This window comes from Bison bison, unplaced genomic scaffold (genome assembly GCF_000754665.1).
Source record: "Bison bison bison isolate TAMUID 2011002044 unplaced genomic scaffold, Bison_UMD1.0 scf7180017864037, whole genome shotgun sequence".
NCBI classification, from domain to species: domain Eukaryota; kingdom Metazoa; phylum Chordata; class Mammalia; order Artiodactyla; family Bovidae; genus Bison; species Bison bison.
The window spans coordinates 12,407,303-12,433,671 of NW_011494609.1; the positions used below are offsets into that span (position 1 = coordinate 12,407,303).

At 37.6% G+C, this 26,369-nt stretch overlaps 1 protein-coding gene across 2 annotated transcripts in view; it reads left to right on the forward strand.

Moving 5' to 3' along the window:
• Positions 1-26,369, forward strand: part of ATP2C1 (ATPase, Ca++ transporting, type 2C, member 1) — a 126,824-nt gene that overhangs the window by 26,433 nt on the left and 74,022 nt on the right. For both annotated transcript variants that reach the window (XM_010834971.1, XM_010834970.1), the window contains exons 2-4: positions 20,819-20,929; positions 22,192-22,308; positions 25,968-26,057. In XM_010834971.1, the coding sequence (XP_010833273.1) occupies positions 20,861-20,929; positions 22,192-22,308; positions 25,968-26,057 (276 nt within the window). In that variant the 5' untranslated portion in view covers positions 20,819-20,860. The remainder of the gene's footprint in view (positions 1-20,818; positions 20,930-22,191; positions 22,309-25,967; positions 26,058-26,369) is intronic.

Sequence of the window (26,369 nt, forward strand, 5' to 3'; positions counted from 1 at the left end):
AGCCAACTTTTTCACTCTCCTCTTTCACTTTCATCAAGAGGCTTTTTAGTTCTTTGCTTTCTGCCATAAGGATGGTGTCATCTGCATATCTGAGGTTATCGATATTTTTCCCAGCAATCTTGATTCCAGCTTGTGCTTCTTCCAGCGCAGCGTTTCTCATGATGTACTCTGCATATAAGTTAAATAAGCAGAGTGATAATATACAGCCTTGACGTTCTTCTTTCCCTATTTGGAACCAGTCTGTTGTTCCATGTCCAATTGTAACTGTTGCTTCTTGACCTGCATACCAATTTCTCAAGAGGCAGGTGGTCTGGTAGTCTCATCTCTAAGAATTTTCCACAGTTTGTTGTGATCCACATAGTCAAAGGCTTGGGCATAGTCAATAAAGCAGAAGTAGATTTTTTTTTGGAACTCTCTTGCTTTTTTGATGATCCAGCGGATGTTGACAATTTGATCTCTGGTTCCTCTGCCTTTTCTAAATACAGCTTGAACATCTGGATGTTCACGATTCACGTACTGTTGAAACCTGGCTTGGAGAATTTTAAGCATTACTTTACAAGTGTGTGAGATGAGTGCAATTGTGCGGTAGTTTGAGCATTCTTTGGCATTGCCTTTCTTTGGGATTGGAATGAAAACTGACCTTTTCCAGTCCTGTGTCCACTGCTGAGTTTTCCAAATTTGCTGGCATATTGAGTGCAGCACTTTCACAGCATCACCTTTTAGGATTTGAAATAGCTCAACTGGAATTCTATCACCTCCACTAGCTTTGTTCATAGTGATGCTTCCTAAGGCCCACTTGACTTTGCATTCCAGAATATCTGGCTCTAGGTGAGTGATCATACCATCATGATTATCTGGGTCATGAAGATCTTTTTTGTATAATTCTTCTGTGTATTCTTGCCACCTCTTCTTAATATCTTCTGATTCTGTTAAGTCCGTACGTTTCTGTGCTTTTTGTGCCCATTTTTGCATGAAATGTTCCCTTAGTATCTCCAATTTTTTTGAAGAGATCTAGTCGTTGCCATTCTGTTGTTTTCCTCTATTTCTTCCCTCAGGGAGGCTTTCTTATCTCTCCTTGCTATTCTTTGTAACTCTACATTCAAATGGTATGTCTTTCCTTTTCTCCTTTGCCTTTGGCTTCTCTTCTTTTCACGTTATTTTAAGGCCTCCTCATATAACCATTTTGTTTTTTTGCATTTCTTTTTCTTAGGGATGGTGGAACCTCTGTCCATAGTTTTTCACGCAGTATATCAGATCTAATCCCTTGAATCTTTTTCTCACTTCCAGTTTGTAATCGTAAGGGATTTGATTTAGGTCATACATGAAAGAAACCTATTCATTCATAAACTTAAGAATCATCTAAATACTCTGCAGTTTATGTGATAAAAATTTGTCTCTAAATAAATCAATAATAGAGGATACACCATTCCTGCATGGTGCAAGATTATTAGGACAGGTAAAGAAAACTTATTTGTGTCTCAAGCAATGAAATATTTAAGAATAATAGTATTCTTATGGTCCTATTGGGTAACATTCCTTTTAGAGATACTTATGGGTTGTGTGTGTTTAAAGTGATATAGTAACTAAGATTTCCTTGGGGGTTGGGTTAGAATGTGATTGTTTAATAGAGTTAATCAGAGCTTAGACTTGTATTATTATTTTTTTTCTTTGCTTTTCAAACCATTGTGTATTACTTCAGTACCAGTTTCTTTTGGCTTGGAAAAGAAGTAGCTGATACCAGTGCAGAATTCAAGTTGTCTGGCTAATGAAGTGGGAGACTGAATCTACGATAACTTAGCTTTTGGTGTAACTTAATCCCCTGGTTCTCTTTATGTTTTGATTGTCTGTATACAAAAGTGGTATTTTCTTGCCTGCTCTTTTCATTGATGTTGGGGATTGGATTTTCGAAACATGGCTTTTGTTAGTGTATACTGATTATGAATTCATTCCTCCTAATTGTGTTGGTAGAAAGCAGCTGAGGTCATTAGTTAGCAGAAACAAAGTATTGAGCAGTGGATTTTACAAAAAATAAACCTATCTAACTTGGAAAGAGGGTTTTTTTTAAAGGTGGCATATTAAAAATGTGAGCTTTTTTGTATTGTTCATTTTATGTAATACTTTAGTCTCAGTTGGATTACAGATGGTTTACAACTGTATTCAACAGACAACAGTTGGGAATGAATGCCAGAGTGTATTTCTGTATCTTAAAGAATTCTGTGCACTGAAAATTAAAATGAAACACTTCTGCTTTATTTTACTTGGATGTGTTAAAAAAATGCTGAAACTTGGGATCAGATGGATGAAATTTGGCAAGAGAATCTGTGTGATTATTTTTTCTTTAAATGGCATTGTTGAAGAAAAAAAGCTACACGTATACCTTATAAAGCACTTTAAGAAGGACTTTTGTTCAAAGAAGTATGTATATTGGAGTTTTTTCAAGTTGAAGGTAATATGGCTAATATAAACTTGAAAAGGGTCAGTAATCCTGTTCTTTACCCCTGTATGTATACGATAAGAAATATTTGCCAAAGAAAGGAGGGAAGAACCAAGAAGAATTCTGTCTGGTGGGTCAGAGGAATTCCAGAGGGCTGCCAGCATTAATACCAAAGTTAAACATTGACTAAATGGCCCCAAATTGAATGTATAATGAACTAGATATACAGAAAGGTAGGTAGGTGGGATTGTAGCTGTCATATTCTTTACTGTTTTTACATTTTTTATTTTAAGAAACTATTTGGCAGTCCTAGCCCGCCCTTGCAAGTTGGAGCTGGATGCCCTGTTGTGAAACCTTCTTGACCCCCGGGTCTGCTGTTTCTGTCTGACCTTGGCTTCCCTGGTGGCTCAGGTGGTAAAAAATATGCCTGTGTCTGGAAGATCCCCTGGAGAAAGGAATGGCAACCTATTCCAGTACTCTTGCCTGGGAAATCCCATGGGCAGAGGAGCCTGGCAGCCTATAGTCGTGGGGCTGCAAAGAGCTGGACACGACTGAGTGGCTAACACACACACATAAGCATGAATTAGTAGATAAGCACGACAATGAAAATGTTTTCCTTGGGAGAGGGAGAAAGTTGTAATATGTGGGGCAAAAACAGATTGAGAACATAGATTTAAATTATCAATAAAAGACTTAATTGTAAGGAATAGGATTAAGGAAGGAAATACCAGGACTTTGATGGAAACTGTTTCAGACTGTGCTTTCATTTTGAAGAACAACCTTCACCTTTGCATTTTCACTCAGGACTAGGAATATATGAGAAACAAACCTTTAGCTCTTGGCTCTTGGTACAGTGATCATGGTGTGGGAAGTCTGCATTGCAGGTTTCAGCTTCAGGGAGTTGACCAAACTATCCTTCTCTGTTGCTTGTATAGTGGTAATCCTGATTTGAAACATTTGTGGCAGTGTGTTCCAGAGTAATAAACTAGATTCACTTGGTTAATTTGTAAATGTCATAACCTAGTACTTTAGATTGGAAGGGATAGTAACATTGAAATATTTTTATGTATGAAGCATTTTTAAAATTGTGAAATATATTTAATATAAAACTTGCTATTTTAACCATTTTTAAGTCTACAATACAGTGGCACTCATTACAGTCACAGCAGTTTACAACCATTACCACTGTGTATTTCCCAAACTTTTCCCTTAAGTGGAAACTGTGTATCTATTAAATAATAAATCTACCCATTTTCTCTTTATTTCTACCGGTGGTTACCACTGATCTACTTTCTTCCTCTGTGAATTTGCCTGTTCTATTTCACCTAAGTGGACTCATACAGTATTTGTACTTTTGTTTCTGGCTTATTTCAGTTAGTGTATTTTCAGGCTTTATCTGTGTTGTGTATGTATCAGAATTTCATTTCATTTTGTGGCTGAAGAATAATCCATTGTATGTTTATACCACATTTTGTTTATCTGTGGATGGATTCTTGAGTTGTTTCCACCTTTTGGCTGTTGTGAATAATATTGCATTAGACATTGGCCTACAAATATTTGAGTGTCTGTTTTTAATTATATTGGGTATATACCTGAGAGTCAAATTGCTGGGTCATATGATTATTCTGTATTTAGCTTTTTGAGGAACTATAAAACTGTTATCCACAGTAGCTGCATTATTTTACAGTCCCACCAGCAATAAGCAAGAGTTTCAGTTTCTCTGCATCTTTACCGGCAGAGTAAATCTTTTATCATTTTTCTTTTTTAAGAAAAAAATTCTTGCTGCCCTAGTATATATGAAGAAGGATGTCATTATGGTTTTGATTTGCATTCCTTTATGACTATGTTGAAGATCGTTTTATGTGCTTATTGGCCATTTGTACATATACAAATGGAGGAATGTCTATTCAGGTCCTTTGACCATATTCTAATTGGGTTTTTGTATTTTTGTTGTTTAGTTTCAGAAGTTCTTTATATATTCTGGATATTAAACCCTGATAATCTGTAATAACATCTATAGATTCTCTTTTCATTGATAAAAGAATAATATATCTTCTCTTTTGATAATATCTTTTGATGCACAAAAGATTTAAAGTTTGATGAAGTCCAGTTCATCTAGTTTTTCTCCTTTTATAGATTGTACTTTTGGTACCAAGAGTCAAGAATCCAAGGTCATGAAGATTCATCCTTTTTTCTCTGAGAGTTTTCTGGCTTTTAGTGCTTATATTTAGGTAGTTGATCCATTTTGAGCTAAACGTAGAATTATGTGAGCTTGATCATTGAATTTTGTAGTTACGAATAAGACATACTGTTTTTTGTTTTTTTTTTCCCCCCTTTAAAGATTCTGCATTGTTAAGTTTGGTAGTTACTTTCTAAGTTCTACCTTGTGTAATGTTTAGTCATTATATATACCCTAGTTGTTGAGTATCACCTGGTTAATGGAATTGATAATTTTAGCTCTTAAAATACAGAGACAGTAAGAGGATTGAGAAATTTTGTTACATGAAAATGAAAAATTTTTTTTGCATGACAAAAAACATAGTCAAGACAGTTGGTAGACTAGAAGAAAATATCTGCAATATATCAAGATAAAGGTTTGAGATCTCTAATATATAAATAACTCTTAAAAATTGAGAGAATAGATTGCAGTAATCTGATAGAAAAGTGATTGAAATACAGTAAGGATAATCCCCCAAAATGTATGAAAATGGCTCCATATGCCATTTTTTAAGCTGTTGGATAGACAGAAGTTAAAGTGTAGCAGTTGATGAGGCTATGAGGAAACTGACATATACATTGCTGACAAGGCAGACTGGTACAACTCAGTGATAATCTGGCAAAGCCCTGCATATGCATTTGCCTTTTGACCTATCAGTTTCAGTTATAGGAATTTTTCTTGAAGGTACAACTCCAGTGATATGAAAATCCATATACAGGGTTATTTATGGGTCATTGTTTGCAATGTGCTACATAGAAGAGTAGTTGAATAAACTATGGTATATATATCATGTGTGTATGTATGCGTGTGTGTGTGTGTGTCTGTAAGTGTGTGTATGCAGCTGTAAAAAGAATGAGGAAGATATCTGAACTCGACTCTGATGAACTGATCTCCAGGATATATTGTTAAGGTTGTTGATATTCAGTCCGCCCAGTTGTGTCCGACTCTGTGACCCCATGGACTGCAGCACCCCAGGCCTCTCTGTGCTTCACCATCTCCCGAAGTTGGCCAAGTTCACGTCCATTGCATTGGTGATGCTATCCAGCCATCTCATCCTCTGGCGCCATCTTCTAGAACTTTCTGCCTTCAATCTTGCCCAGCATCAGGGACTTTTCCAATGAGTCAGCTGTTTGCATCAGATGACCAAAATACTGGAGCTTCAACTTCAGGATCAGTCCTTCCAACGAGTATTCAGGGTTGATATCCCTTAAGATTGACTGGTTTGATCTTCATGCTATCCGAGGGACTCTCAGGAGTCTTCTCTAGCACCACAGTTTGAAGGCATCAATTCTTCGGCGCTCTGCCTTCTATACAGTCCAGCTTTCACGACCGTATATGACTCCTGGCAAGAACATAGCTTTGACTATATGGCCCTTTGTCGGCATAGTAATGTCTATGCTTTTCAGCACACCGTCTAGGTTTGTCCTAGTTTTCCTTCCAAGAAGCAAATGTCTTCTGATTTCATGGCTGCAGTCACCAGCCGCAGTGATTTTAGAGCCCAGGAAGAGGAAATCTGTCACTACTTCCACCTTTTCCGCTTCAATTTGCCAGAAGTAATAAGGCCGGATGCCATGATCTTAGTTTTTTTTAATATTTAGTTTTAAGCTGGCTCTTTCACTCTCCTCCTTCACCCTCATCAAGAGGCTCTTTAGTTCCTCTTCGCTTTCTGTCATTAGAGTGGTATCATCAACCTTTCGTCTAGGTTATGTTACTATAAGCGGAAGAAGAGGAAATAAAATACAAACACATAATGATCATTTGAACAGAAGGAAATACAGGAAAGACCCTCTGGAAAGGAGATTGGTTACATAAAGAGGGTGGGGTAGAGAGAGACTGAAAGGATGGAATGGCCTGACGCTTGTCTGTGTTTACCTCTTTGACTAGTTTTAACTGTTAGAACTAAATTGATGTTTCATATTCTCAAATAAATAAGATTTACAAGGATACGGGAGAGAAGGGGAGAAAATAACCTCCAAATTCTAAATGGAATAATAAACACAGAAGCAAATGAACCTAACTATATTTCAAATGAATAACATAACTCTCTGAAGGATGACCATGGGAAGAACTAGTCTAAATACTTTGGGAATACAGGTTTTGACTCTGTAATGCTACTGACAAAGAACTCTAAACAAACCTGAGACTAAAGAGAAAAAAAGCTGCACACAAATATTGTACTCGACTTAGTAGATTTTTGTTTTTTACAGTGATAATGGTCAGAACTCCCAGAACTACTCTGTGTATTCTAGATTAGAGCAAATAAATATGTATAAAGGTGATTATGAAAGTCAAGTGTTTCACTGTAAGAGAAAAGTGTTCCAGATAAGGAAAGGGAAAAGGTAGAAATGAACTTCTGTAAAGTTAGATTGGCTTTGGCAGTTTCAGTATGGACTAACGGTTTTTAACATATTTACAGATAAACATAAAAGTAGATACAGACATGAGTTTGCATGTATGTATATATTCCTTAACGCAGTCTGTTAATAAGGCCTTAAAGCCGTGACACTTCCAAATAATACTTGTCAATGAAAAGAACTAAGGTTCCATGGAGAAATGGTTGATTCTAACATAGGGGCAGGGGAGATACAAAGATAAGCTTGGAACGTCTTTTGGTTGCCAGAAAGTTGTGCTAAGTCGCTCATCGTGTCTGACTGTTTGTGGCCCCATGGACTGCAGCCTGCCAGGCTTCTCTGTCCATGGGGATTCTCCAGGCAAGAATACTGGAGTGGGTTGTCCTCTCCTCTTTGAATGTTGAGTTTCAAGCCAGCTTTTTTGCTCTCCTCTTTAATCTTCATTAAGAAGCTCTTTAGTTCCTCTTCACTTTCTGCCATTAGAGTGGTATTATCTGCATATCTGAAGTTGTTGATATTTCTCCCGGCCATCTTGATTCCAGCTTGTGGTTCATGCAGCCTGGCATTTTGCATGTTGTGCTGTGCATAGGAGTTAAATAAGCAGGGTGGCAATACACAACCTTGACATACTTGTTTCCCAATTTTGAACCAGTCCATTGTTCCTTGTCTGGTTCTAACTGTTGCATCTTGACCTGCATAGAGGTTTCTCCGGAGGCAGGTAAGGTGGTCTGGTATTCCCATCTCTTTAAGCATTTTCCACAGTTTGTTGTGTTCCACACAGAGAAAGGTGTTAGCGTAGTTAGTGAAGCAGAAGTGGATGTTTTTCTGGAATTCTCTGGCTTTTTCAATGATCCAGTGAATGTTGGCAATTTGATCTCTGATTCCTCTGCCTTTTCTAAATCCAGCTTGTACATCTGGAAGTTGTTATATACAAATTAAATTACCATTGCTGTGACCTTTAGTAGTGTTCATCTCTTGTAGGGAGTACTTCCTTGGCATGTCTTAGCCATTCTCTGCCATCCATTCTTCATGGCTTAACTCAGGAAAGTTTTCCTTGAAACCTGAGTCTGCAGACATGAATTCCTAAATAACATGTGAAAGACATATTATCTCTTAAAATGGTTTACTTTTGGATGGTAAGATGGTTACATTCGACTAAACTTCTGTGAACTTATTTGCATTTTATAATTGTCAAAATTGGAGCATTAAGTGGCTCAAAAGTTTTTAAGCTGAAATGTTTGCATAATAACATAATAATAGTATGTGGTAGCTGCCAAACCTTTCCATGGTGGTTGTACCTTTTAGCACTTCACCAACAGTGTATGAGGGCTCCAGTTTTTATGCATTCTCTCCAGCATTTCGTATTGTCTGTCTTTTTAAGTGTAGCTATCCTAGTGCGTGTGATGTTGCCTCGTTATGGTTCTGATATCTGTTTGCCTCACGACTAATGATGTTGGTGTCCATACTTATGGACATCACCAGATGGTCAACACTGAAATCAAATTGATTATATTTGTTCCAGCCAAAGATGGAGAAGCTCTATATGGTCAGCAAAAGCAAGACAGGGAGCTGACTGTGGCTCAGATCATGAACTTCTTATTGCCAAATTCAGACTTAAATTGAAGAAAGTGGGGAAAACCACTAGACCATTCAGGTATGACCTAAATCAAATCCCTTATGATTATATAGTGGAAGTGAGAAATAGATTTAAGGGACTAGATCTGATAGAGTGCCTGATGAGCTATGGACGGAGGTTCATGACATTGTACAGGAAACAGGGATCAAGACCATCCCCAAGAAAAAGAAATGGAAAAACGCAAACTGGCTGTCTGAGGAGGCCTTACAAATAGCTGTGAAAAGAAGAGAAGCGAAAAGCAAAGGAGAAAAGGAAAGACATACCCATTTAAATGCAAAGTTCCAAAGAATAGGAAGGAGAGATAAGAAAGCCTTCCTCAGCGATCAATGCAGAGAAATAGAGGAAAACAATAGAATGGGAAAGACTAGAGATCTCTTCAAGAAAATTAGAGATATCAAGGGAACATTTCATGCAAAGATGAGCACAATAAATGACAGAAATGGTATGGACCTAACAGAAGCAGAAGATACTAAGAAGAGGTGGCAAGAATACACAGAAGAACTATACAAAAATGATCTTCACGACTCAGATAATCATGATGGTGTGATCACTCACCTAGAGCCAGACATCCTGGAATGTGAAGTCAAGTGGGCCTTAGGAAGCATCATTACGAACAAAGCTAGTGGAGGTGATGGAATTCCAGTTGAGCTATTTCAAATCCTGAAAGATGATGCTGTGAAAGTACTGCACTCAATATGCCAGCAAATTTGGAAAACTCAGCAGTGGCCATAGGACAGAAAAGGTCAGTTTTCATTCCAGTCCCAAAGAAAGGAAGTGCCAAAGAATGCTCAAATTTCCACACAATTGCACTCATCTCACACACTAGTAAAGTAACGCTTAAAATTCTCCAAGCCAGGCTTCAGCAATACATGAATTGTGAACTTCCAGGTGTTCAAGCTGGTTTTAGAAAAGGCAGAGGAACCAGAGATCAAATTGCCAACATCCTCTGGATCATTGAAAAAGCGAGAGAGTTCCAGAAAAACATCTATTTCTGCTTTATTGACTATGCTAAAGCCTTTGACTGTGTGGATCACAATAAACTGTGGAAAATTCTGAAAGAGATGGGAATACCAGACCACCTGACCTGCCTCTTGAGAAACCTATATGCAGGTCAGGAAGCAAGAGTTAGAACTGGACATGGAACAACAGATTGGTTTCAAATTGGGAAAGCAGTACATCAAGGCTGTATATTGTCACCCTGCTTATTTAACGTTTATGCAGAGTACATCATGAGAAACGCTGGGCTGGAAGAAGCACAAGCTGGAATCAAGATTGCCGGGAGAAATATCAATCACCTCAGATATGCAGATGATACCACCCTTAGGACAGAAAGTGAAGAAGAACTAAAAAGCCTGTTGATGAAAGTGAAAGAGGAGAGTGAAAAAGTTGGCTTAAAGCTCAACATTCAGAAAACGAAGATCATGGCATCTGGTCCCATCACTTCATGGCAAATAGATGGGGAAACAGTGGTAGAATTTATTTTTTGGGTCTCCAAAATCACTGAAGAATGGTGATTACAGCTATGAAATTAAAAGACGCTTACTCCTTGGAAGGAAAGTTATGACCAACCTAGACAGCTTATTCAAAAGCAGAGACATTACTTTGCCAACAAAGGTCCGTCTAGTCAAGGCTATGGTTTTTCCAGTAGTCATGTGTGGATGTGAGAGTTGTACTATAAAGAAAGCTGAACACCAAAGAATTGATGCTTTTGAACTGTGGTGTAGGAGAAGACTTTTGAGAGTTCCCTGGACTGCAAGGAGATCCAACCAGTCCATCCTAAAGGAGACAGTCCTGGGTGTTCATTGGAAGAACTGGTATTGAAGCTGAAACTCCCAATACTTTGGCCACCTGAAGTGGAGAGCTGACTCATTTGAAAAGACCCTGATGCTGGGAAAGATTGAGGGCAGGAGGAGAAGGGGAAGACAGAGGATGAGATAGTTGGATGGCATCACCGACTCAGTGGACATGAGTTTGGGTAAACTCTGGGAGTTGGCAATGGGCAGGGAGGCCTGGTGTGCTGCGGTTCATGGGGTCACAGAGTCGGACATGACTGAGTGACTGAACTGATCTGTGTGATGATGAGGGAGCTCTCATGCTTATTGCTCATTTGTATATCTTCTTTGTAGGAATATATGTTCAAATGTTTTACTCATTTTTAAATGGATTATTGGTCCTTTTATTATTGAATTGTAAGAGTTTAATTATTGAGATATAAGCCCCTTAACAGATGAATGACTTACAGGTATTTTTCCCCATTTTGTGAATTATCCCTTTAAATAACTTTCTTGATGATGTATGTCCTTTGCAGTACGAAACTTTACAATTTTGATGATCAAATTTTTTTGTTTGTTTCTTGTACTTTTTGTGTTATGTCTAGGGCATCGTGATCAAGAAGATTTAAGTCTTTATCTTCTAAGAGTTTTATAGTTTAAATTCTTACATTTAAGTCTTTAATCAATTTGAGTTAACTTATATGTGGTGTGAGGAGGGGTACAGCAGTATTTTATTTTTTTGTATGGTTAGCCAGTCCACCATTTGCTAAAAAGAGTCTCTTACTAGTCTTTAACAGGGTGAATAGTGCTACTATGTAGCATGTAAGACAAACGAGAAATCTAGTTCATCATTATGGGGAGGCCTGGTATTCCCATCTCTTGAAGAATTTTCCACAGTTTGTTGTAACTGACACAGTCAAAGGCTTTGGCCTAGTCAATAAGGAGAAGTAGATAATTTTCTGGAACTCTCTTGCTTTTTCTATGATCCAGCGGATGTTGGCAATTTGATATTTGATTCCTCTGCCTTTTCTAAATCCAGCTTCAACATCTGGGAGTTCTTGGATGACGTACTATTGAAGCCTCCCTTGGAGAATTTTGAGCATTACTTTGCTAGCATGTGAGATGAGTGCAATTGTGCGGTAGTTTGAACATTTTTTGGCATTACCCTTCTTTGGGATTGGAATGAAAACTGACCTTTTCTAATCCTGTGGCCACTACTGAGTTTTCCAAATTTTCTGGCACATTGAGTGCAGCACTTTCACAGCATCATCCTTTAAGATTTGAAATAGCTCAGCTGGAATTCCATCACCTCCACTAGCTTTGTTCGTTGTGATGCTTCCTAAGGCCCACCTGACTTCACATTCCAGGCTGTCTGGCTCTAGGTGAGTGATCATACCATTGTGGTTATCTGGTCATTAAGATCTTTTTTGTATAGTTCTTCTGTGTATTCTTGCCACCTTTTCTTAATAGCCTCTGCTTCTGTTAGGTCCATATGTTTCTTTCCTTTATTCCCATCTTTGCATGAACTGTTCCCTTGGTATCTCTAATTTTCTTGAAGAGCTCTCTAGTCTTTCACATTCTGTTGTTTTCCTCTATTTCTCTGCATTGATGGCTGAGGAAGGCTTTCTTACCTCTCCTTGCAAGTCTTTTGAACTCTGCTTTCAGAAGACTATATCTTTCCTTTTCTTCTTTATCTTTAGCATCTCTCTTTTCTCAGCTATTTGTAAGGCCTCCTCAGACAAGCATTTTGCCTTTTTGCATTTCTTATTCATGGGGATGGTCTTAATCACTGCTTCCTGCAGAATATCATGAACCTCCATCTATAGTTCCTCAGGCACTCTGTCAGATCTGATCCCTTGAATCTATTTGTCACTTCCACTGTATAATCGTAGGGGATTTGATTTAGGTCATACCTGAATGGTCTAGGGGTTTTCCCTACTTTCTTCAATTTATGTCTGAATTTGGCGATAAGGAGTTCATGATCTGAGCCACAGTCAGCTCCCTGTCTTGTTTTTGTTGTCTATATAGAGATTCTTCATCTTCGGCTGCAAAAAATATAATCAATCTTGATTTCAGTATTAACCATCTGGTGATGCCCATGTGTAGAGTTGTCTCTATAGTAGGCTTAATGGTGAACTCCCAAGAGGTTTTACACCAAGCGGGACCTTCCGGTGCCCCCTGTCTCTGTGGTGAGCCCCTCTCGACCCGCGTCTCCACAGGAGGCCCGCCAACACTAGCAGGCAGTTTTGGCTCAGTCTTCTGTGGGGTCACTGCTCCTCTCCTCTGGATCTTGGTGCATGCACAATTTTGTTTGTGCCTCCAAGACTGGAGTCTCTTTTTCCCCAGTCCCCAGGAAGACCTGTAATCAAATCCTGCTGACACTCAAGGCCAGATTCCCTGGGAATTGCCAGTCCCTTTGTCAGATCGTCAGGCTTAGAAGCCTGACATGGGGTTCAGAACCTTTACAACAGCATGAGAACTTCTTTGGTATTACTGTTCTCTAGTCTTTGGGTCGCCCATCCAGCAAGTATGATATATTTGATTTTATTGTGATTGTACTCCTCCCACCATCTTGCTACGGCTTCTTCTTTGTCTTTGGACGTGGAGTATCTTTTTTTGGTGGGTTCCAGTGTCCTCCTGTTGATAGTTGTTCAGTGGCTGGTCACACTTCTGGTGCTTTTGCTGGAGGGGATGAGCTCATGCCTTTCTACTCTGCCATCTTGAACCGGAAGTCCAGCTTGTTAATTTGTTAATTGCTTTCATGTTTGGTTTCCACAAAAGTGGAAAAAGCCTTCCTGACTATTTCCTCATGCAGTTCTCTACTGTAATGAAAATGTTTCATTTTTACAACGAATTGTGATGGGTGAGGAAAAGTAAATATTGTACAATAATGTAGAACAGAAGAGATCATGGGGCAAATGAACCACAACCAACCACACCAGAGGCCGGTCTTCATCCAAAGAAGGTGATGTTGTATGTGATCGGATTGGAAGGGAGTCCTCTATTATGAACTCCTTCTGGAAAACCAAACAATTCATTCCAACAAGTACTGTTCCCAATTAGACGAACTGTAGACAGCACTGAGTGAAACATGTCTGAAATTAGTGAACAGAAAATGCATAATCTTCTATCAGGATAGCACAAAACAACATGTTTCTTTGATGACCTGAGGGAAAAGTGTTACAGCTTGGCTGAGACGTTCTGATTCATCCATGGTATTCACCAGATGTTGCACCTTCAGGTTTCTATTTATTTCAGTCTTTACAAAATTCTCTTAATGGAAAAAATTTCAGTTCCGTTTTCTCAAAAGATAAAAAGTTTGGAATGGGGAGCAGGATGGGGATGGGGAGCACATGTGTACCTGTGATGGATTCATTTTGATATTTGGCAAAGCTAATACAATTATGTAAAGTTTAAAAATAAAATAAAAAAAAGTTTGGAAAAGATGGAATTATGAAGTTGCCTGAAAAATGGCATCACCTTACTGGAAGGTTCTTGCCCTGCTGTGTCCCACCTCCCCTCCTGTAAAGTGAAACAACTCTCCTGCTTATCCTTCTTTTCTTGTTCACTGGAACATTTATTGTGTAACATATCATTCATGGTCTTTTGCTCCCTATTGGTATGTGGCTCCACGAGGCCAGAGTTCTTACCTCTTCAGTCACTTTTGTGTCCCTAGTAGCAAGAATAATGAGCATTGATGATGTGTCAAGGATCTGAATTGAGTGAGTGGATGAATGCTGGCCTTTTTTAGTGACTCACTCTCGCAGTGCTCCCCCTTCCTCACTTGCCCCTCTGTTCTTACCATCCCCTGCCTCAGGCGGCTTCTTGCCGCTCAGGTCCATAAGCATCACTTCCTCATCAGACCTTACCTGCCTTGGTTGGAGTTCCTTATGTCTCTGATTCCAAGTGCCCTTAGCCCTGGACTTCTCCTTCATGTGTGTGTGTGTGTTAATCACTCAGTCGTGTCTCACTCTTTGTGACCCCATGGACTGTAGCCCACCAGGCTACTCCGTCTGTGGATTCTCCAGGCAAGAATACTGGAGTGAGTAGCTATTCCCTTCTCCAGGCATCTTCCTGACCCAGGGATTGAACTCACTGCACTGCAGGGAGACTCATTACCATGTGAGTCACCAGGGAAGCCTTCTTTCTTGTTGTTTTTTGGTCACTTAGTTGTGTCCGATTCTTTGCGACGCCATGCACTGCAGTATGCAGGCTTCCCTGTCCTTCACTATCTACTGGAGTTTGTTCAGACTTATATCCATTGAGTTGGTGATGCCAACCAACCATCTTAGCCTCTGTTTCCTCTTTCTGCTGCCTTCAGTCTTGCCCGGCCTTAGGGTATTTTCCAATGAGTAAGCTCTTCCCATCAGGTGGCCAAAGTATTAGAGCTTCAGCTTCAGCATCAGTCCTTCCAGTGAATATTCAGAGTTGATTTCCTTTAGGATTGACTGGTTTGATCTCCTTGCTGTCCAAGGGACTCTCAAGAGTCTCGTCCAGCATCACAGTTTGAAAGCATTAATTCTTCGGCCCTCAGCCGTCCTTATGGTCAAACCTTCACATCCATACATGACTGCTGGAAAAACCATAGCTTTAAGTATATAGACCTGTGTAGGCAAAGTGATGTCTGCTTTTTAATACGCTGTTTAGGTTTGTCATAGCTTTTCTTCCAAGGAGCAAGCATCTTTTAATTTTATGGCTACAATCACCATCTACATTGATTTTGGAGACGAAGAAAATAAAGTCTGTCACTGTTTGCATTTTTTCCTCATCTATTTGCCATGAGGTGATAGGACCAGTTGCCATTATCTTAGTTTTTTGAATGTTGAGTTTTAAGCCTGCTTTTTCGCTCTCCTCTTTCATCTTCATCAAGAGGTTCTTTAGTTCCTCTTCACTTTCTGCCAAAAGAGTGGTGTCATCTGCGTATCTGAGGTTATTGATACTTATCCCAGCAATTTGGATTTCAGCTTGTGATTTATCCAGCCTGGCATTTCTCATGATGTACTCTGCATAAAAGTTAAATAAGCAGGGTGACAATATACAGCCTTGACATACTCCTTTCCCAATTTTGAACCAGTCTTTTGTTCGATGTCTAATTCTAACTATTGCTTCTTGACCTTGCATACAGGTTTCTCAGGGGGCAAATAAGGTGGTCTGGTATTCCCATCTCTTGAAGAATTTTCCACAGTTTGTTGTGATCCACAGTGTCAAAGGCTTTAGCATAGTTAGTGAAGCAGAAGTAGGTGTTTTTCAGGAATTCTTTTGCTTTTTCTGTGCTTCAGCGCTTGTTGGCAATATGATCTCTTGTTCCTCTGCCTTTTCTAAATCCAGCTTGAACATTTGGAAGTTCACGTTTCACATACTGTTGAAGCCTAGGGTGAAGGATTTGATCATTACCTTGCTAGCATGTGAAATGAGTACAGTTGTACAGTAGTCTGAAGATTCTTTGGCATAACCCTTCTTTGGGATTGGAATGAAAACTGACCTTTTCCAGGGTTGTGAGTTTTCCAAATTTGCTGGCATATTGAGTGTAGCACTTTCATAGCATCATCTTTTAGGATTTGAAACAGCTCAGCTGGAATTTCATCACTTCCACTAGCTTTGTTTGTAGTAATGCTTCCTAAGGCCCACTTCACTTCACACTCCAGGATGTCTGGTTCTAGGTGAGTGATCACAGCATTGTGGTTTTCCAGGTCATTAAGACCTTTTTGTACATTTCTTTGTATTCATACCTCTTCTTAATCTCTTCTGCTTCTGCTAGGTACTTGTGTTTCTGTCCTTTCTTATGTCCATTTTTGCATGAAATGTTCCCTTGGTATCTCCAGTTTTCTTGATGAGATCTTTAGTCTTTTCCATTCTATTGTTTTCCTCTATTCCTTTGCATTGTTCACTTAAGGCTTTCTTACCTCTCTTTGCTATTCTTTGGAACTCTGCATTCAGATGGTTGTATCTTTTCCTTTCTCCTTTACCTTTTGCTTCTTTTCTTTTCTCAGCTATTTGTAAGGCCTCATCAGACAACTTTTGCCTTTTTGCATTTCTTTTTCTTGGGAATGGTTTTGGTCACCACTTCCTGTACAGTGTTATGAACCTCTGTCCATAGTTCTTCAGGCATTCTATCGGATATAATCCTTTGAATTTATTTGTCATTTCCACTGTATAATTGTAGGGGATTTGGTTTAGGTCATACCTGAATGGTCTAGTGGTTTTCCCTACTTCCTTCAATTCCAAATCTGAATTTTGCAATAAGTCATGATCTGAGCTACAGTCAGCTCCCAGTCTTGTTTTTGCTGACTGTTTAGAGCTTCTCCATCTTTGTCTCGAAAGAATATAATCAGTCTGATTTCAGTGTTAACCATCTGGTGATGTCCATGAGTTGCCTCATGTCGTTGGAAGAAGATGTTTGCTATGACAGTGTGCTTTCTTGGCAAAACTCTGTAACCTTTGCCTGTTCATTTTGTACTCCACAGCCAAACTTGCCTGCTACTCCAGGTATCTCTTGACTTCCTGCTTTTGCATTCCAGTCCCCTGTGATGAGAAGGACATCTTTTTTTGATGTTGGTTCTGGAAGGACTTGTAGGTCTTCATAGAACCATTCAGCTTCAGCTTCTTTGGTGTTAGTGGTTGGGGCATAGACTTGGATTACTGTGATGGTGAATGTTTTGCCTTGGAAATGAACCAAGGTCATTCTGTAATTTTTGAGATTGCACTCAGGTACTGCATTTTGGACTCTTGTTGACTGTGAGGGCTACTCCATTTCTTCTAAGGGATATATTGGTTATCTGAATTAAATTCACCCTTTCCCATCCAGTTTAGTTCAGTGATCATAAAATGTTGATCTTTACTCTTGCTAACTCCTGTTTGACCACTTCCGATTTACCTTGACTCATGGACCTAACATTCCAATGTTCCTATGCAGTATTGTTTTTTTACAGCATCAGAGTTTACTTTCACCATCAGACACATCCACAGCTGGGTGTCGTTTAGGCTTTGGCTCAGCCTTAGCGACTATTTCAGTTTCTCTTCCTTTGTGCTATTCTTGTTAATGTCTGTCTTCCCTCCAGTTGTCCTCCCCGTCACTTTGCTCTTTGTTAAATTCTAAGGGCCGAGCACAGAGTCAGATTCTCAATAAATGCAGGTGTTAGTTGAAAGAGTAATGAACAAATTAAAATATTCTTTTTTTTTAATTGCAGGATAATTGATTTACAGAATTTTGTTGTTTTCTGTCAAACCTCCACATAAATCAGCCATAGGTATACATATATCCCCTGCCTTTTAAACCTCCCTCCCATCTCCCTCCCCATCCACCCCTCTAGACTGACACAGAGCCTCTGTTTGAGTTTCCTGAGCCATACCGCAAATTCCCATCCGCTGTCTATTTTACACATGGTAATGGAAGTTTCCATGTTACTCTTTCCATACATCTTGCCCTCTCCTCCCATCTCCCCATGTCCACAAGTCTATTTTCCATATCTGTCTCTCCATTGCTTCCCCACAAATAAATTCCCCAGTACCATTTTTCTAGATTCCATATATATGCGTTAGGATATGATACTCATCCTTCTCTTTCTGACTCACTTCACTCTGTGTAATAGGTTCTAGGTTCATCCACCTCATCAGAACTGACTCAAAGGCGTTCCTTTTATGGCTGAGTAATATTCCATTGTGTATATGTACCATACCTTCTTTATCCATTCATCTGTTGATGGGCATCTAGGTTGCTTTCATGTTCTAGCCATTGTAAATAGTGCTGCAATGAACAGTGGGATACATGTGTCTTTTTTCAATTTTGATTTTCTCAGGGTATATGCCTAGGAGTGGGATTACTGGGTCATATGGTGGTTTTATTTTATTGCTAGGTTTTTAAGGAATCTCCGTACCATCTTCCATAGTGGCTGTATCAATTTACATTCCCACCAACAGTGCAAGAGTGTTCCCTTTTCTCTACACCCTCTCCAGCATTTATTGTTTGTAGACTTTTTGATGGTGGCCATTCTGGCTGGGGTGAGGTGATATCTCATTGTAATTTTGATTTGCATTTCTCTAATAATGAGTGATGTTGAGTATATTTTCATGTTTGTTAGCCATCTGTATGTCGTCTTTGGAAAAATGTCTGTTTAGTTCTTTTTCCCACTTTTTGATTGGGCTGTTTGTTTTTTTGGTATTGAGTTGTATGAGCTGCTTGTATATTTTGGAAATTAATCATTTATCCATTATTTCATTTGCTATTATTTTTTCCATTGTGAAGGTTGTCTTTTCACCTTGCTTATAGTGTCCTTTGCTGTGCAAAAGCTTTTAAGTTTAATCAGGTTTGACTTGTTTACTTTCGTTTTTATTTCCATTACCGTAGTAGGTGGGTCATAGAGGATCTTGCTTTGATAAAATATTTCTATGATCTATATAACTAACAATCCATCACAGTTGGTCAATGTCAGTAACATTTGCTTAAAAAGATAATAGGATTAAAACTTAATGATCTCATAGTTTTAAGTTGACGTGGAGTCTAGGGAGCATAAATACAGTTAGCATCATAGCCTTTCAGCAAGAATTTTCTGTGCTGTGTCCCCTCTGTGTTGTGGAAACCGGTTCTTACAGTGGATGGCCATCCAGCTCTGCTACCATCCCTAGCATCGGGCACCCTTTATTCTAAGTCTGATGTTGGTCTTCTGTAAAGTCACCCTTTGGTTTTGGGTTGCCCTCTTCCTGTCTTATATTTAGAGGGTTATCTTATCCTTTATTAAGTGAAATAGTCTCACTTCCTTCTTTTGACCTCTTTTGAGCCCATGTAATGCTCCTGAGGGATTTTATGTAGTGTATTCCAGCATAGACCCTATTATGTATCAAATACCAAAGGATAACTTTTTAAAAAGTGTTTTTATGAGTAGTAATATATTTAATAGAAGAACTGTTGCAAATCTAGCTTTATTAACTTTAATGATTTGCTTCTTTACTGAGCTCATTATATTATTGAGAATGTACATATAAATATTAGTTTTGGGAAAAACAGCTATTTCAGTGCTTATTACTAGTTGGGTGAATGCTCCATAAATGGATGTAATCCTCAAACAACTTTAGGCACTATTTATCCTCGCATATGAAGAAACTGATATATATGAACCTTAGAAATAAAAGATTTTCTTAATCTCATTGTCACTGCAGGCAATGGAAACCTATTTGATCCTTCTTAATTATTTCACAAGATAAAATAACCATGTTGAGAAAGGTACTCTGTTTTCAATTTCTTAAGAATTTTTGGTCACTAATATCTTATCATTAAAGGAAAATTGTTATGGTCTTTTCTTTAAAATACTTAAATATTTATTGTCTTTGTAATAGGTGGGATTAGAAAACATGCATATGATTGTTCCAAAACTTGGTTATTTACATTGCTATTGCTATTTACTATTTTTTGGAGTAAGTACAGCTTTTTTTTTTTTAATGAATAGAGGCCTCTATAGTGACCCTTTAACTTAAATTATTATTCTTTGACCTTATATGTTGTCTTAAAATTGTCTTTAGAGGAATATTTAATCCTGTTTGTTGATTATTCAAGATTGAAAACATTTCACCTGATAGCTTAAAGATTTGTGTCTTGGCGTTAAGATGATCACTTCATTTTCAGTATTGTTTAAATCAGTGGATGTGGGGCAGGCGACTGAATTGTTTTCTTCTCTAAAGTTTCAGTGTGTAGCTTTTGTCTCTCTTTCACATACTTCGTCAAAACTTTGTCTACAAAGAAGTGTGGATTGGGGATTTATTTCTAGAACTGTGTTAAAACACTTTGTGTAGATATTTGTTTATGAAGCTATGTCGAGTAGGTGTCATGGTTACTGTTATCTCTAAGGTTCATTCTGCTTGTCCCTTCACTCTTCCTATGTGTCCTCTGCTTGTCTGGTCTCTGCTTTCCATTTCCTCTAGTTTGGGAATGGATCTATAAGTCTCATGTTCTGTGTTGGTGCTTTGGCAGAGTAGCCTGGTGCCCGGATAGTTAAGAAATGAGCTGATCAACAGTAGTGTTAGAATGGAACAAGCTTAGCTGTTCTTGTACCTCATGTTAAACATAATGAGTTTAGAGGATTATGACTCTGTGTAACGATTGGAATCTGCTAGACAGGACATCTGTTTTACTTTTTACTGATTAATTTGGTGTAGAAATAGCATCTTTTTTTGCAGTATGAAAATTATTTTGTATTCTAGCTTTCAGTGGTAGCTTATTTTCTGAAATGTGCTTTTTAGAATAGCATGTTAGTATAAAATTATCTTAATAGGACTGGATACTCTTTATTAGTCTGAAAATATTTGTTTTTTAACTGTGATAAAAGTTTCTGGGAACATTTGAATTTTCATTTATTCTGGACAGCATTAGAATTGTTTAGTATATGCAAATATTTTTCCTTTGGTTTTGTTTCCTAGGTTGCACGTTTTCAAAAAATTCCTAATGCTGAAAATGAGACAATGATTCCGGTATTGACATCAAAAAAAGCAAGTGAATTACCAGTCAGTGAAGTTGCAAGCATTCTCCAAGTAAGTTCTTGGTGGGGAGGAAGGGAGTGTATAGTAGAATGAGCCACTTAGCTAAGTGCTATCCAGTAGAATTCTCTGTTCCGCAGGTGTGTGTGGCTAGTGGTTGCCTGATAGGATGGTGCAGCTCTGGATCATTAGTGTTCCCAGAAACTGTTAGTGCTGTGTGAGGATTAGTTGGATTAGGAAAGTGATCAATTTAATTATAACATAAGTGGAGTTAGGAGTTTTATCCTTTTTTATGTTTCCTACTGTAAAAGCTAAATATAAGTTCGGAATTGCAAATAAATTTTTGCTTATGTAATTTAGTCTCTTCCTAGTTTTTCACAGTCTAATGAAACATGAGGAAAAGAATATTTAAAATTTTCTCTTCAGAATTCACATAATTTAATAATGCATTAAAAACATTGCATAACCCCCCTTTTTTTGTAAAGGTTTTTTTGGGGCGGGTTGTATTTATACTCTGTTTTAAAGCCACTTACTTTAAATATATTTAGGTATCGCAAGACTCTGTTATTGACCTCTATTATAAAGCTTTTGGTCAGAGAAACTACTTCAGAGATGCACGTAATTTCGTTCTATTTGATAGTTTCAAATAACAAGTCAGGAGAGGTAGTGACTGAAGAATGTAGGTGGTGTTTGAGGACTTAACTTCATTATTTTCAGTAATTTAGGAACCACAGATTTTCTTCTTGGAATAAATGTACAGTCTAAGAACAAAAGGTAATACCAACCTCAGTTTTGATAGGCTCAGAGTACAGGAAAGATGCATAATCTTTTGGAGAAACTAATTTTAGAAGACAGTAAGACAACAGTGGGAACCAAGAAAACTAGTTAAAATGTACTTACAATTTGCTTTCTGTACATTGTCACTGGTTTGTGTTACTCCTCTTTCCACATAAAAATCATAATTTTTTGTTTATTAATCTAGTTGCTTATATTAACATTTTTTTATTGAGATATAATTTATATAGACTACAGTGTACTCATTAAATATACAATTTGCATTTTGGCAAATATAGCCGTCATCACAATGAAGATGTAGAAAATTTTCATCACTCTAAATAGATTCCACGTGTTTTTTGTAGCTAATCCTTCCATTGCTCTTGGCCCCAGGCAGTCTCTGATACGCTTTGTCCCCATAGATTAATTTTGACTGTCACAGAAGTTCCTGTAAATATGACCATACCTATGTACTTTTTCTGTGTTTTCTCCTTTGTTTTCTGCTAATATTTTCAGTAACTTTTATATATAAAATCTCATAGGCTGATCTTCAGAATGGTCTAAACAAATGTGAAGTAAGTCATAGGAGAGCTTTCCATGGCTGGAATGAGTTTGATATCAGTGAAGATGAGCCACTATGGAAGAAGTATATTTCTCAGGTATATTTTTATTTTCTCATGCTGTGGACTTTACATGTATTTTTGTTAATGTATTTTTTGACTTTTGTGAAGTTATTTATGGAGAAAGAAAATAATATTAAAATTTTTTTTTTTACTTAATTTGTTTCATTTGTTAGAGTTTACTCTTCGGTTGGAATTTCTATAATTTTTAGTGTGTAAATCTTTAAGGGCTTATATCACATGGAGGTGATATAGTAGTTTCCTTTGGAAGTGTCTTATATATATTTTTTATTATAGAAATGTTAGTATTTTTTAAAGTAATATGACTAGTTTAGAAAATTAGCAAAAGGCAATCCAGACTGCCTGGTTACAAATTCCACCTTTCTTTATTACTATTAATAGCTTGTGTGTCCCTTATTATCCTCTGAGTGTTAACTAGAAAATGGAGATAATAATCTTAGGAGATAGTAGCTATCAACAGAAAATAGCTATTTTTAATTATTAGGTTGGTGAAAAAGTAATTGCGGTTTCAGACTGTGAATATCAAATCATTATAACTAGGCTCAAACACATCTTTATTAATCAAAATAGGAACTATTGCAATCAACACATTTTTTCAATGAGAAATAAGTTTGTTTATTCTTGTAACATAAAAATCTATGCTTTGGGATATGACAAACTCTTGGAAAGCATTTTCTCCTTCCTGCTGGCTGTGGAAGCATTTGTCCTTCAAAAACTTGTTGAGATGCTTGAAGAAGTGGTCGTCAGTTGATGAGTGGTCAGGTGAATATGGTGGATGAGGCAAAATTTTGTAGCCTAATTTGTTCAACTTTTGAAGTGTTGGTTGTGCACTGTGAGGTCGGCTGTTGTGCAGAAAAATTGGGCCCTTTCTTTTGACAGATGCTGGCTTTAGGCGTAGTAGTTTTTGGTGTGTCTCATGGATTTGCTGAGCATACTTCTCAGATGTAATGGTTTTGCCAGGATTCAGAAAGCTGTCGTGAATGATACCTTTAGCAGACCAACAAACAGTGACCATGACCTTTTTTTGGTCCGAGTTTGGCTTTGGGAAGTGCTTTGGAGTTTCTTGTGGCTTCCCTGGTGGTTTCTTCTTGGTCCATCACTGAGCTGATTGTTGCCAGTTATCATATAAAATCCACTTTTTGTTACACATCACAGTTGGATCAAGAAATGCTTTGTTTTCATTGCATAAAAAAGAGAAGACGACACTTAAAAATGATGATTTTTTGATTTGCTGTCAGCTCATGAGGCACCCACTTATGGAGTTTTTTCACCTTTTCAATTTGCTTCAAATGCTGAATGACCATAGAATGGTCAGTGTTGAGTTCTTTGGCAATTTCTTGTGTAGGATCACCTTCAGTGATCCTCTCAATTGGTCGTTGTCAACTTCTGATGACCAGTCACTGCACTCCTCACCTTCAAGGCTCTTGTCTCCTTTGCAAAACTTCTTGATCCACCACTGCACTGTACATTCATTAGCAGTTCTTGGGTCAAATGCATCATTGATGTTGTGAGCTATCTCTGCTGCTTTACATTTTGAACTCAAGAAAATTGCTCGAATTTGCTTTTTGTCTAATATCATTTCCCTAGTCTAAAATAAACATAAATAGCAAGTAATAAGTCATTAGCAAAAAAACAAAGTGAGAAATGTGCATTAAAATGATGTATAACATAACCACATTTATTTAAGAATGTATTCCAATATCAAATGGCAAAGTTAAGCAGTGCAAAACCACAGTTACTTTTGCACCAACCTATTATATTTTATTAATATCTTAATCTTTTCAGAAAGATTTGCTGTAGGGTTTTTCTTACCTTGATAATAAGCATGTTCGTGAAAAGCTACAAACTTCCTGTGGCCAATTTTTAGCTAGTAGAGTTAGTTTTGTCAAACAGATTCTTTTTAGTAAAGAAACTTTGTAATGCCTTCTAAACTTTAGATTCTTTTTTTACAAAATCTATGTTTAACTTTTCTATGGGGCCTTGCTTGTTAATGAACCAAAATTTACCCTGTTGTTAAATGAATTTGTCTAAAGTAGAAAAACTGAATTTTTAGGGACGAACTTTGTGTCCATCTTGTTTTTAATGGAATATTTTTTTATGTATTTTTGTATGCTCACCTTTACCATATTTCTGCATCATCCAGAACTTCAGGAAATTTATTCTGGATTTACAAATTACAGTGATTTGACTTATCACTGGGTAATATGATTTAATGTTTTACTTTCTTGATCCTGTTTCAAAGTCAGAGTACTTGCATCATGGTATTGCTGTGAGAATGAAATGAAATAGTGCCTGTAATATAGTTAAGTAATAATTAGCATTAATTATTAATGCTATAATTAGCATTAAATATCAGTTGTTAATCATAAAGCACTGAGCGACTCTTCATTCCTCTACATTGAACAGCATCTTTGTTGTTCTACAGACATTTGTCTAGAGCCTGCCATCTATCAGGTAGTGTCCTTAGTACCACGGCACAGCTTTTTTAGGGGCAAATGAAATGATCGTGGACCTTGCTTTCAGAGTGTGATAATAACAGCTAACGTGGGCAGGTTTTATAGTATACACAGTGCTTTAATATACATTCTTGGTTAATCCTTACACAGTTTTTAGTACAAGGTAGTATTTTAGTAGATGAAGCACCTCTGGGGCTTAAAAAATCAAGGAATTGGATTCAAACACAGGTATTCTGACTCAGTTTGTGTGTGGTTTGTAAACCCTGAACCACATTGCAGATGTAGTTTTATTTTGTTAGAGCAGTTATTTTCAGTCCTCTGTGCATTAGAGTGACTTGGGGGAATGCTTTAAAAATGCTAAAGCCTGGGTCCTGTGCCCAGAGATTCTGATTTGTTTGCTGTGGTGTGAATGTGGACATTTGCTGGAAGTCCTTCACAAGATTCTGATGTGAAGCAGAGTTGTAAACGCTGTGCCAGGGAATGGAACCATAAAGGAAGTAGGAGGTGGTGGTGTCTAATTTCAGAGTTAATGATATCCAGAGGCTGAGGCTATCCGCTGTGATGGATTCTTTGCAAAGTGACCTTGCAGCTTTGACAGCTATTGGCAGCGTTTCATCAGAGGAAGGCAATCCAGCAGCAGAGCTCTGATGTGTAACTGGATGTCCAACTGGAAGGATTTGGGGTTGTTCTGATGCTTGTTTGTTTTAAGAGCTTCTTGATTGAGTTGGTGCTGTGGTTTTTATTTCTTTAGATACTGTTGTCTCTGCTAGCTAGATGTCAGGGAAACCAGTGTTGGGAAAATATTCAGCTTCTGTGGTGAGGATCTTACTGTATGCTCTTAGTTGCACTGGTGGGTGGGATCTGGTTGTTCCTGTGGTGGGTGAGTCAACCACAGAATTGTAATTTATGTCCATTTACTTAAAATACAGGATTGATGAGAGTGTTTGAAGTTCATAATTTAGGTATTCTAACCAGTACTTAATATAAATCTTTATCTTAAAAGTCATTTTCCATTTATTCTAGACCCAATAGAAATTCAGAACAGCTTATTGGTTAAATTAATAAGTACTAAAAATACATGTGTATTCTAAGAATTGGTCAATTCTTAGTTTTACATAATAATGCTGTGATATTTGTTTTCTTTTTTTAAGGCTTTTGTTGGATGGTATACAACTATCATTCATGCAAAACTGTTGAATTGCTATTTGTTTTCACTTTCAGTTTAAAAATCCCCTTATTATGCTGCTTCTGGCTTCTGCAGTCATCAGTGTTTTAATGCATCAGTTTGATGATGCTGTCAGTATCACTGTGGTAAGAAAAATATATGTATTTTTAAATTGGTAATTAATTATATAAATTAGGATTGGCTTTTATTTTAGAAAATGAATTGAGGGATGCCTTATTGTTTTCTTCAGGTTTGCTTTTTTTTTAGATTCTGGTTTTAGTTGCAGTGATCTCAAGTAATGTTCAAGGGTTTGTGATTGGCACCCTTGGAAATTATTTAACAACCTGATAATTTCATAGATGTGAAACATTTTATAATAATTTTCCAATTAAATATTTACTGTCTTTTACTTTCCAATTGAGAGTATGTTTGACTAGTTGTGAACTGAAGCCTGACAT